Source organism: Sinocyclocheilus grahami, unplaced genomic scaffold (genome assembly GCF_001515645.1).
Source record: "Sinocyclocheilus grahami isolate Dianchi unplaced genomic scaffold, SAMN03320097.WGS_v1.1 scaffold113.1, whole genome shotgun sequence".
Classification (NCBI taxonomy): Eukaryota; Metazoa; Chordata; class Actinopteri; order Cypriniformes; family Cyprinidae; genus Sinocyclocheilus; species Sinocyclocheilus grahami.
In genome coordinates this window covers 1,256,342-1,268,351 of record NW_015505292.1, presented here as the reverse complement: position 1 = coordinate 1,268,351, position 12,010 = coordinate 1,256,342, and the positions used below count along the sequence as shown (strand labels likewise).

Genomic DNA, 12,010 nt, shown 5'->3' with positions numbered 1-12,010 from the left:
AAAAACGAGCGTTTAGGACACAAAAGTAGAGCGCAACGTGTCATATTACTCTTGAGAACTGCGCCCACCGGAGGGAAAAGTAATCGGCGACAATTCATTCATTATTTTTAACCATGTCAAAGGATTATTTAACCACCCTATGTGAATCTGAGGGGAGGAGATATATTAAGAAACTAAATTTTATTGGTCTATGGCAGTGCCCCTTTTCCTAACCTTCCTTTTGTTTGAGAAATGATCCAACTGAACGGCCCAAACGTGAAATACCCCGACATCTACAACTAGTTGTGTCCTAAACGCTCGGTTTTTGGGTTGACAGCTGATAAAAACGTAGTTCTGGGTACACCTTGTCACATAGCAGCTTCAAGGCATTGCCCCGGTTTTTGTTTTTTTTTGTTAAAAATCAGAAATGACAAGGAGGCAGCTTCCCGCAATAGAAAGTCAATGGAGAGCGTTGGATTGTTAGAACAAAACAAAACAAAACAACTAATATAAATTAATAATTAATAGTAATACATAATTAATAATAATTAGCATTATATATATATATATATATATATATATATATATATATATATATATAAAATGACAATTATTAATTATTTATATATAAAGAATGATCCCTGCTGTCATGTCATTGCCCTTTCTTTTTACTTTCCAGCTGAAACGAATGTCCTCTTCTATCTCAACGATGCAGTCACACAGCTACTTGAACATAAAGAGGAATACACTCAGTTTGGTGTGGCCCGATATTTTGCAGAATAGTAAGTTGTTATCATTTAGCACTTTTGGCTGTACAGCTATTAATAGAAATGAATAATAATAACAATATATGTAAAACATTTATTATTCCTGTCTTATTTATTACTATATTATAATATTTGATTTGTATATTCAATATTTAAATATAAGTATATGTTTTTTAAATACAGATTATATACCATGCTTGAACCATGTTCCAAAATATAATATCATTTTACAGTTTTACCAGTGTGAAGAATGGGAATCATGTGCTCTTCAGGGAATTCAGTTACATCAAGGCGACTACTCACAACAGAGAGTCCTTCATCCATATCTTCTGGAAATGCTTCAGACAGATTGGAAAGAATGGGGGTAAGCAGAGGCAAATCCTCTTATCATTTTTTATGTCAAGCCATAACTCTTTACATTAATTGCTTGCATTGGTGTGTTTACAGTGAACAAATACGGCTGTTTCTTCTTGCAGATCTGTTGGCAATGGCAGAATATAGTTCACTTTTACAGCTGTTGTGTCCTGACTTTCCTACTGAGATGGTACAAAATGCAGCCAGGTAGATTCATATATATATATATATATATATATACAGTAATATTGATGATTCCTTGAACTTTCCCTCGTTTCACATTGATATTTAACTTATTAACTTTCATATTTTCTTTCTGTCACAGGATTGTCCTGATAGAAGATGCCACTGACTGTCTAATGTCATTCTCAGATTTTATTTATTCATTCCAAATCCAGTTCTATTTTGAAGGTAATCCCTTATAATTTAATATAATAAAAATATCTAACAATATGAAGCTGCAGTTTTTGCTAATTATTTACTTACTTACAGGTGTTATCACTCAAGCACCCAATCACAAAACAGCAATGATGATTTCGTCACCTTGGAATTATAAGCTTCTATCTGCATTCTGAACAGTTTTGAGATATTGAGCTTCAAAGTTTTTGCATTCCATATAGTGATATGGGATATGGGGAACAACATGGCAGATAGAAATGGCAGATAGAACCTTATAATTCCAAGGTGATGATATTTAAAGGTCTGGCTTACAACAAAAGCCGCTCTGACCTTGAGAGTTTAACAGCAGTTGTAACAAAAGGACAGAGTGACATCATCACTACCATGTGAAAGCGTTTCTATGGTTACTCGAGGCTCCGAATGATCTCATCCTCATTCACTTCCGCAGAGTTTGTGGAGAGTGTGTCTGTGATTTACCAAGACCTGCTGTCGGGGAAGAGCCCAAACACTGTCATAGTCCCGACCTCCACCTCGGTGGAGCAGTTATCCAGCGCAGCCAACGAGGAGCCGGACGCTCAAGGCGGCGTAGACTCCTCCATCTTTTGTGAATGTATAGAAGGACTTTGTGAGAGGTTTAAACACAAGTAAGACAAAAATAAGACATTTTTAACACTCATAATTCATTCATATAGTGTACTATTATAGTATTTATTCATATTTTGAATTAGCTTTTATGTTTATATTTTTTATTTTAATTTTAGTTTAAGTTTTAGAAATGTTATCTGCTTGACAGTTTTGTTTTTTATTTCTATTCAACTATTTTTGTTTCAGATGCAATTTTAGTACTTTAGTTTAAACTTTTTTTATATCAGTTAGTTGACAAGGCAACATTTGTCATATTCATTTACGTTTTTTAAGTGTAAAATTTGGTTACATTTTATTTTAGGTGTCCTGTAAGACAAAAATAAGACATTTTTAACACTCATAATTCATTCATATAGTGTACTATTATAGTATTTATTCATATTTTGAATTTGCTTTTATGTTTATATTTTTTATTTAAATTTTAGTTTAAGTTTTAGAAATGTTGTTATCTGCTTGACAGTTTTGTTTTTTATTTCTATTCGACTATTTTTGTTTCAGATGCAATTTTAGTACTTTAGTTTAAACTTTTTTTATATCAGTTAGTTGACAAGGCAACATTTGTCATATTCATTTACGTTTTTTAAGTGTAAAATTTGGTTACATTTTATTTTAGGTGTCCTTGTTACAATGTAATTATACATATAAGTACTGAGTAATATTAATTAACTACATGTACTTACTATATGGTTAGGATTAGGGTTTGGCTTAGGGTTACTTGCTTGTAATTATGCATAATTAATTGCTATTATAATAGTAAGTACATGTATCATGTGTAACAAGGACACCTTAAAATTTTTAACTGTTATATTTTATTTTATATATTTTATTATACTAATAATATATATATATATATATATATATATATATATATAATATTAAAATTTCCATTACAGATTTTTTTTTAAATAGTTTGAAATAATTTCAAGTAATTTTATTACACTTGAATTTGCTATTTAATTTTTAATTATATTCAGTTTATATTTAAATATATACTAATATTTAAATTAAATTTTAATTATTGCATCAATTATAATAATAGGCTTATATAGTAACTTGTTTATCACAAAATATAATGGGACCCACTATAGCCATCCTCACTACTAGAAAATGATAGTGATTTCTTTTCTTCCTAGGTTTCCTTCCAGTGTTGCCATTAAGGAGATATTAGAGAGCAGTCAGCGAGTGTCTTTCTATGGCTTCCTGATGGCCTTGGCCAAACATGAGGGAGTAAACCAAGACATCGGTGAGCATTAGATGATGCTTAAATGTATTTCCGAATACATGTAACTTTTAATAATTAGAAATATAAACTGAACGCTTTATCTGGTGTCATATATATTTATCAGGTGCTCTTCCCAATAAACCGGACCTGCTGATTGATCCAGAGATGGACCAGGAGCTGGAGAGACTGTGAGAGAAACGGACTTGCTTAAAAGAGTATATTACAGTCACTTGCTGGTTAAATATGAACTGTCTGTTATTTAAAAAAGGGGAGCTTGCTAACAATCTTTTTATATTTAACACCTTTTTTTAAAGCTAATATACTAGCATTTAACACTATGATTCTGTGATTCTTCCAGCATAGCTCAAGTCGCCATCAGCCCGACCTCCAACAACAACAGCAGCAGCAGTGCTGCGGGACAGAAGGAAACGTCCAAGAAGGCCTCACCGCGCAAGTCCCTGCACCAACGCAAGAGGATCGAAATGGAGAGTGATGGTTCCACGGAGGAGACCGACTCTTCTGAGAATTAACATGCACAGACCTGCTTGTGAGCATCTTAATGGGTTTTTTAGACAACTGTGCCGGTTCACTAATTTGATTAGAAAAATCCAAAACTGCTGATACGTGTCTGTGTTCACTACTTTCCAGTTCTATGGGCTTCTCTGTAACCCAACTACTTCCATTGCTGAAGCAAAAAAATAAACAAAATAGCTTGCAATGTGGTGTCTGAAATGTCAAAAATGTATATGAACTTGTTTGTAGAAATGTAAAAATATATAGTAGTAGAGTAATTGATCTGTGATGTACTTTTAGAGGTTAAACCCAGAGAATATCACATTTGAATGCAATAGTGTATATATAAAAATTTATTTTAGTTTAATTAAACATATAAGGTCAGTACGTTTAATTAATTTACATAAACTTTTATTCATCAAGAATGCATTAAACTGATAATATACTAGCATTTAACACTATGATTCTGTGATTCTTCCAGCATAGCTCAAGTCGCCATCAGCCCGACCTCCAACAACAACAGCAGCAGCAGTGCTGCGGGACAGAAGGAAACGTCCAAGAAGGCCTCACCGCGCAAGTCCCTGCACCAACGCAAGAGGATCGAAATGGAGAGTGATGGTTCCACGGAGGAGACCGACTCTTCTGAGAATTAACATGCACAGACCTGCTTGTGAGCATCTTAATGGGTTTTTTAGACAACTGTGCCGGTTCACTAATTTGATTAGAAAAATCCAATACTGCTGATACGTGTCTGTGTTCACTACTTTCCAGTTCTATGGGCTTCTCTGTAACCCAACTACTTCCATTGCTGAAGCAAAAAAATAAACAAAATAGCTTGCAATGTGGTGTCTGAAATGTCAAAAATGTATATGAACTTGTTTGTAGAAATGTAAAAAATATAGTAGTAGAGTAATTGATCTGTGATGTACTTTTAGAGGTTAAACCCAGAGAATATCACATTTGAATGCAATAGTGTATATATAAAAATTTATTTTAGTTTAATTAAACATATAAGGTCAGTACGTTTAATTAATTTACATAAACTTTTATTCATCAAGAATGCATTAAACTGATTCAAAATACTTTTTTACTTTTACATTGTTACACTATATATATATATATATATATATTTACAATAAATGTTCTTTAGAACTTTTCTACTGTACATTGATAATTTTTTGAGCAGCAAATCAGCATATTAGAATGACTTCTGAAGGGTCATGTGACACTGAAGACTGGCGTAATGATGCAACACAGGAATAAATGACATTAAGAAATATTAAAATACAAAACTATTTTAAATTGTAATAGTATTTCACAATATTAATGGTTTTACTGTATTTTCGATCAAATAAATTCAGCCTTAGTGAGCCTAAGAGACTTTCAAAGACATTTAAAAAATCATACCAATCCCACAGTTTTGAAAAGTCGTGTATAAAAATCTTGTTTGTGTGTATACACATAGCCACACATACACTTTTAATAATTACACACCAGGACAATCCATTTACAAATAGGATTTAACTTTATGGGTTCCACAGAACAGTTATGATCATTCATAAAACAAAAAAAAACAATGTACAGTGAGAAATGAAATAGGCACAACTTGTGATTTTGCAGGATCGGTTTGCAGATATTTTTTGCAGACACAAATGATCCTAATAACTGAATTCCACCTTTCAAAATGGCCGTACCAAGCAAAACATCTTCACACTGTTCTACAGAAAACCATTTGGCCTGTTGATCTATTCAATGAAAACTTTGCTCATTTAGTGAATATTGCATATTAGTTAAGCGCATGCTGTGAGGATGTGCCATTTTGAAAGGACTGGTGAAGATGGGTCCATTTTAGGCCTTGGCTTTAAAACCTTTCTTTTTGTATCTGGGCCCTGGGGAGAAAAAATTAGCACAAATGTTTTTATTACCAGACAGCTGTATTCCTCAGCACCATTTCTGTCAGTATGACAGTAATGTTGTATCCTCTCCTTATATGTTTCAATTGCCAGAATAATATATTTTAAGATCTTTCCATTTCAATAGAATTATAAATAAGATATATATAATATATAAAAAGAAAATATAATTATTTGGTTTTCACAGCTACATACGTCAGGGATACCGAGATTGAAGCAGAATGCGAAGAAGCCCGACTACGTTCTGTTTAACAGAGCAACATATGGGAATATAAACACACATAAACATTAAATACGAGAACCAAAAAGTAAAAGCATTCACAGACGTGAGCATGGATGCCATATTGTATTTGAGAGACTTTGTAGTGCTCAACTGACTGAAGAAAAACGGCAGCAATTACCCTATTTAACATACAACACTTGAAATTGTGGCACAGCAATGCTCTGCATCACGGGTTCATAACCTTGGGTTCAAAGCGGTGCTAACCACCCTTTCAAAACAATGTGAGAAACATTGGAAAGTGGTCTTCAACCTGGGGTTTCGCATAGTGGGACACCAGATGGACAGACTGGGCTGAATTCAATTACACAGTTCACATCCATTCTGAGTGAAGAAGGATATGGCCCAATATAGCTTTGGTTTCAGATAATGTTTGATTTTGGATCCAGTCTAGCTTTAAAGCAACCGTATGTGTATTTTTGCGACTTTGAAGCCCCCTACATTTAAAAGAGTGGAATTCGCTGTCGTAATTACAGTTAACAGTACATGTGCATTTGTTGCTGCCGTAAAGCAATCCGCCCTTTTCGCGGTATTTCGTAGCCGCTCACCAAACTCACATACTCCCAGGCATTTGTGGAAACCATTCGACTCAGATTAAGTGAGCAATCAGAATGATTTTGAAACTGATATTTCAAGGTAACATTTTTTTTGACATACAGTTGTTTTAAGATCTCCTTGTGATGTTTCATCCATCATTAATGAATCAGACATTGTGCTTCGAATTAATTCAAAACCAGACTTCGCACAAATGATTTATATAAGTCACATCAAACTTTTTTTGTTTGTTATTAAACTTCATAAGGCTTTACACCAGTCAGTAATACTCGAGTTGTACTATGTGAAAGTAGTTGCGCTGTAGCTGATATCTGTTTCGATTTTAACATTTGTCTAAAATAGACATCATCAACATTATATCATCAACATAACACGGTACAAAGAGGCTCAAAACCACCATCATGCGACACCTCATATAGTATGTGATAATGGAAAAATACAAATAGACTGAAGGTCATTCGAGGAAGATGTCTTCTGTCGGACAGGAATATTCCATATGTTCTTTGTAGAACTGCTGAAAAGCTTTCCTGTAAAAACATAAGTATTTATTTATATGCATATCTATATTATATGCACTGAAGTCATATTTTAATTGCATTTTGGGAAGGTCTAGACGTGATTTTAGATCTAGAATTAGATCTAGAAAAATAGAGTTTTGTTTTTATTTGTGCTTTCAAAAATTGACTCAGGAGCAGAACTCATATTTCTGTCTCAAAAAGCAGGATATTTCTGCCATATTTTAACATAACATTTTTACCACTAAGGCCCTGTCCACACAAGCGCGGTTATTTTTAAAACTACGCGATTTTGCCGTTCGTCCACATGCAAACGCAGCACCAGGTCACTGAAACCGAACATTTCTGAAAACGCCTGCCAGGGTGAATATTTTCAAAAACTCCAGTTGCAGTGTTATCGTGTAGACAGCGAAACCAGAGTTTTTGGCTTGTGGCGTCATCGGAGCCTGCGCTGTTATCTCCGCCTACTGGAAACTTTTTCAGGCTTCTGATTGGCCAACATGGCTTTACGGTTGAGATTATATTGCCACCTGTTGGTTGGGAATGCTCTTGACAGTGCTTCATAGCATGCGTTTGCGTTTTCATGTGGACAGAGATTTTTTTTAAAACAGAAGAAGGAAAAACTCAGTTTATAAAAATACCCATGTACGTGTGGACATGGCCTAACTTGTAAACTGTTAAAGACAGACCAAATTTAAAGAGATAGTTCACCCAAAAATGAAAAGTCTGTCATTAATTCTGTCATCAAAACCCTAAGACCTTTGTTCATCTTTGGAACACAAATTAAGATATTCTTAATGAAATCCGAGAGCTTTCTGACCCTGCATAGACAGCAAGGGAACTACCACATTCAAGGCCCAGAAACGTAGAAAAGACATCATTAAAATAGTCCATGTGACATCAGTGGTTCAACCTTAATTTTATGAAGCTACGAGCTACAAGCTAAAACAAAAACAACGACTTTATTCAACAATTATTCTCTTCCCTGTCACTGTCCTCCTCCATTCACGAGAGTACCATGTCGCATGCATGTGCATTCCTCTGCTTGTAAACAAGGCGCAGCGCATGCTTGTTCTATGTCAGGAGCACCACATGTGTGCGTCATGGTACTCTCGTGAATGGAGGAGGACAGTGACAGGGAAGAGAAGAATTGTTGAATAAAGTCGTTGTTTTTGTTTTAGCTCGTAGCTCAAAAATATCTTAATTTTTTTTTCCGAAGATGAACGAAGGTCTTGCGGGTTTGGAACGACATGAGGGTGAGTAAGTAATGACAGAAATAATTAATTTTTGGGTGAACTATCCCTTTAAGCTACAATGTTGTTAATCAATGACTCCCAGGCATTTGTGGAAACCATTCGACTCAGATTAAGTGAGCAATCAGAATGATTTTGAAACTGATATTTCAAGGTAACATTTTTTTTGACATACAGTTGTTTTAAGATCTCCTTGTGATGTTTCATCCATCATTAATGAATCAGACATTGTGCTTCGAATTAATTCAAAACCAGACTTCGCACAAATGATTTATATAAGTCACATCAAACTTTTTTTGTTTGTTATTAAACTTCATAAGGCTTTACACCAGTCAGTAATACTCGAGTTGTACTATGTGAAAGTAGTTGCGCTGTAGCTGATATCTGTTTCGATTTTAACATTTGTCTAAAATAGACATCATCAACATTATATCATCAACATAACACGGTACAAAGAGGCTCAAAACCACCATCATGCGACACCTCATATAGTATGTGATAATGGAAAAATACAAATAGACTGAAGGTCATTCGAGGAAGATGTCTTCTGTCGGACAGGAATATTCCATATGTTCTTTGTAGAACTGCTGAAAAGCTTTCCTGTAAAAACATAAGTATTTATTTATATGCATATCTATATTATATGCACTGAAGTCATATTTTAATTGCATTTTGGGAAGGTCTAGACGTGATTTTAGATCTAGAATTAGATCTAGAAAAATAGAGTTTTGTTTTTATTTGTGCTTTCAAAAATTGACTCAGGAGCAGAACTCATATTTCTGTCTCAAAAAGCAGGATATTTCTGCCATATTTTAACATAACATTTTTACCACTAAGGCCCTGTCCACACAAGCGCGGGTGTTTTTAAAACTATGCGATTTTGCCGTTCGTCCACATGCAAACGCAGCACCAGGTCACTGAAACCGAACATTTCTGAAAACGCCTGCCAGGGTGAATATTTTCAAAAACTCCAGTTGCAGTGTTATCGTGTAGACAGCGAAACCAGAGTTTTTGGCTTGTGGCGTCATCGGAGCCTGCGCTGTTATCTCCGCCTACTGGAAACTTTTTCAGGCTTCTGATTGGCCAACATGGCTTTACGGTTGAGATTATATTGCCACCTGTTGGTTGGGAATGCTCTTGACAGTGCTTCATAGCATGCGTTTGCGTTTTCATGTGGACAGAGATTTTTTTTAAAACAGAAGAAGGAAAAACTCAGTTTATAAAAATACCCATGTACGTGTGGACATGGCCTAACTTGTAAACTGTTAAAGACAGACCAAATTTAAAGAGATAGTTCACCCAAAAATGAAAAGTCTGTCATTAATTCTGTCATCAAAACCCTAAGACCTTTGTTCATCTTTGGAACACAAATTAAGATATTCTTAATGAAATCCGAGAGCTTTCTGACCCTGCATAGACAGCAAGGGAACTACCACATTCAAGGCCCAGAAACATAGAAAAGACATCATTAAAATAGTCCATGTGACATCAGTGGTTCAACCTTAATTTTATGAAGCTACGAGCTACAAGCTAAAACAAAAACAACGACTTTATTCAACAATTCTTCTCTTCCCTGTCACTGTCCTCCTCCATTCACGAGAGTACCATGTCGCATGCATGTGCATTCCTCTGCTTGTAAACAAGGCGCAGCGCATGCTTGTTCTATGTCAGGAGCACCACATGTGTGCGTCATGGTACTCTCGTGAATGGAGGAGGACAGTGACAGGGAAGAGAAGAATTGTTGAATAAAGTCGTTGTTTTTGTTTTAGCTCGTAGCTCAAAAATATCTTAATTTTTTTTCCCGAAGATGAACGAAGGTCTTGCGGGTTTGGAACGACATGAGGGTGAGTAAGTAATGACAGAAATAATTAATTTTTGGGTGAACTATCCCTTTAAGCTACAATGTTGTTAATCAATGGTATATGCTTTTGTTGAAGGCACCAGTCTGCATTATTTTAACTACTACTACTTTTTTCTTCTTTTTTTTTATGTTTAATAGCAGAATTCCTGGTGAAAAACTACATTACCCATGATTCTTCAGAGAATCGCCACCAACTACATCAAAATAACTCTTTAGAGCTCTTTAGAGTCAGTCTCTCTATAATATGCTCTCAAACTACTTAAAGATTTTGTATATATAAAAATATTTTGCAATAAACAAAACATATTGTAATCAACATCTTTAAATCAGTAGCTTTATATTTATCTATTGCTTTTAATTCAATTGTCATTCACAATGTTTAATGCGATTGTTCTTTCCCCTCATTAAAACCACAAAGTCTTGCACCTTTGTTTTTGGTCCAGTTTTCATATACTTCTTGGCTTCAAATCAAAGTTTGTAACATTGTGAATCACTTTGTAGCCGATTGGTTTAGTTCATGGCTTATAACTTTTTTACAAAGACTTTTTCACTATGGGAAAAATAAATAGTGGACAGGCACTGTTGCACTCTATTTTCCCTTTTGACAAATCAGCAAAAAGACTCGAATGAGAAAAAAAGAAAGAAAAGTAAAGAAAACGCAACATTTTGTGGTTTTTAGTCCATATCTTTTAGCCCAGCATACTGCTAAAAGTTTACTTTTGACAACAAGATTTTGTAAAAAATTGTGTAAAAAAATTCTGTTTCTTGGAAAATGGCCCATATATGTTAATTTACTTTATCTAATCAAATGCTTACTAGAATGAAGATGATATGCCACCTGCAATCACCTAGTAAATAACCATGTATACTACTGTATATGCAGTATGCATAATGATTTGTAACGTACAAAAAGCAGTATGTTAAATGAGTAGGAAATGTTTCACAATAAATTAGTTAGTGTTTCAACAAGAAATAAGTCAAATCGAGAAACAAAAATTGTGTTTGTGGGATCTTTAAGCAACTAGAGCACTCACCCAACAGATTCAGCCAGTTTTGTGGTTGTATCATCTGAAAAGAACACATGACAGGCGAATCTCTGGTATGCTGGATGTTTCGTTATTACTCCAAAATACCTGAAAGAAACACACAGAGTATTTACTGTCTAGTATGTTGTTATTGTTGTATGTTCTATTTTTTCCTGTAGGGGGAGCTGTAACTATAGATGGGTAAAAATTGGGTTATTGTTTTCACGGCTTTATTCTTTTATTCAGCAATGCATTAAATTAATCAAATGTGATAGTAAAGACATTTATAATGCTATAAAAGATTTCTGTTTCAAATAAATGCTGTTCTTTTGAACGTTCTATTCATCAAAGACCATGCCCTAACCCCTAATTCGCTTATTTTCACATCAGAACAAGTCAAAATGGACAGAAAGGATCTAATAATAGCACTTTGAGAGAAACCATGCATTTCTGTTCAAACTCACTTCTTGTTCTTCGGATGGCACCCACAGAAGGAGATGTTTTTCAGCTGAAAAAAGTGAAAGCACTTCTCACCCTGTAAAATACAGAAAGAAAGATTGAGTGGTCTAATCAGCAGCAGGGATTGAAACATTAGTGTAAGCTGCAGCCACATGATATCAGTGCAGTTGTCTGAGTATGTACGCTTAACTCCTGAATCCTGTGGTTTACATCACTGAGCGCACTCACTAATTCACTCTTTTAGGGGTTTAGGGGGCGAGATCCCCCCCC

The 12,010-nt window shown here is 34.7% G+C and overlaps 2 protein-coding genes across 2 annotated transcripts in view; one reads left to right on the top strand and one right to left on the bottom strand.

Moving 5' to 3' along the window:
* Positions 1 to 231: 231 nt before the first annotated feature.
* On the top strand, positions 232 to 4,077 carry cstpp1 (centriolar satellite-associated tubulin polyglutamylase complex regulator 1). The gene is made up of 9 exons (XM_016277567.1): positions 232 to 255; positions 613 to 761; positions 980 to 1,110; positions 1,223 to 1,307; positions 1,426 to 1,511; positions 1,948 to 2,143; positions 3,278 to 3,387; positions 3,491 to 3,554; positions 3,725 to 4,077. The coding sequence occupies exons 1-9, from the start codon at positions 232 to 234 to the stop codon at positions 3,894 to 3,896; spliced, it is 1,017 nt and encodes a 338-aa protein (XP_016133053.1). The 3' UTR covers positions 3,897 to 4,077.
* A 4,404-nt stretch (positions 4,078 to 8,481) lies between these two features.
* The window catches only part of mapk8ip1a (mitogen-activated protein kinase 8 interacting protein 1a), an 18,725-nt gene continuing 15,196 nt past the window's right edge, over positions 8,482 to 12,010 (bottom strand). The window contains exons 9-11 of the mRNA XM_016277566.1: positions 11,746 to 11,816; positions 11,291 to 11,389; positions 8,482 to 8,995 (exon numbers count right to left, since the gene is read on the bottom strand). Coding sequence (XP_016133052.1) covers positions 8,923 to 8,995; positions 11,291 to 11,389; positions 11,746 to 11,816 — 243 coding nt within the window. The 3' untranslated portion in view covers positions 8,482 to 8,922. The remainder of the gene's footprint in view (positions 8,996 to 11,290; positions 11,390 to 11,745; positions 11,817 to 12,010) is intronic.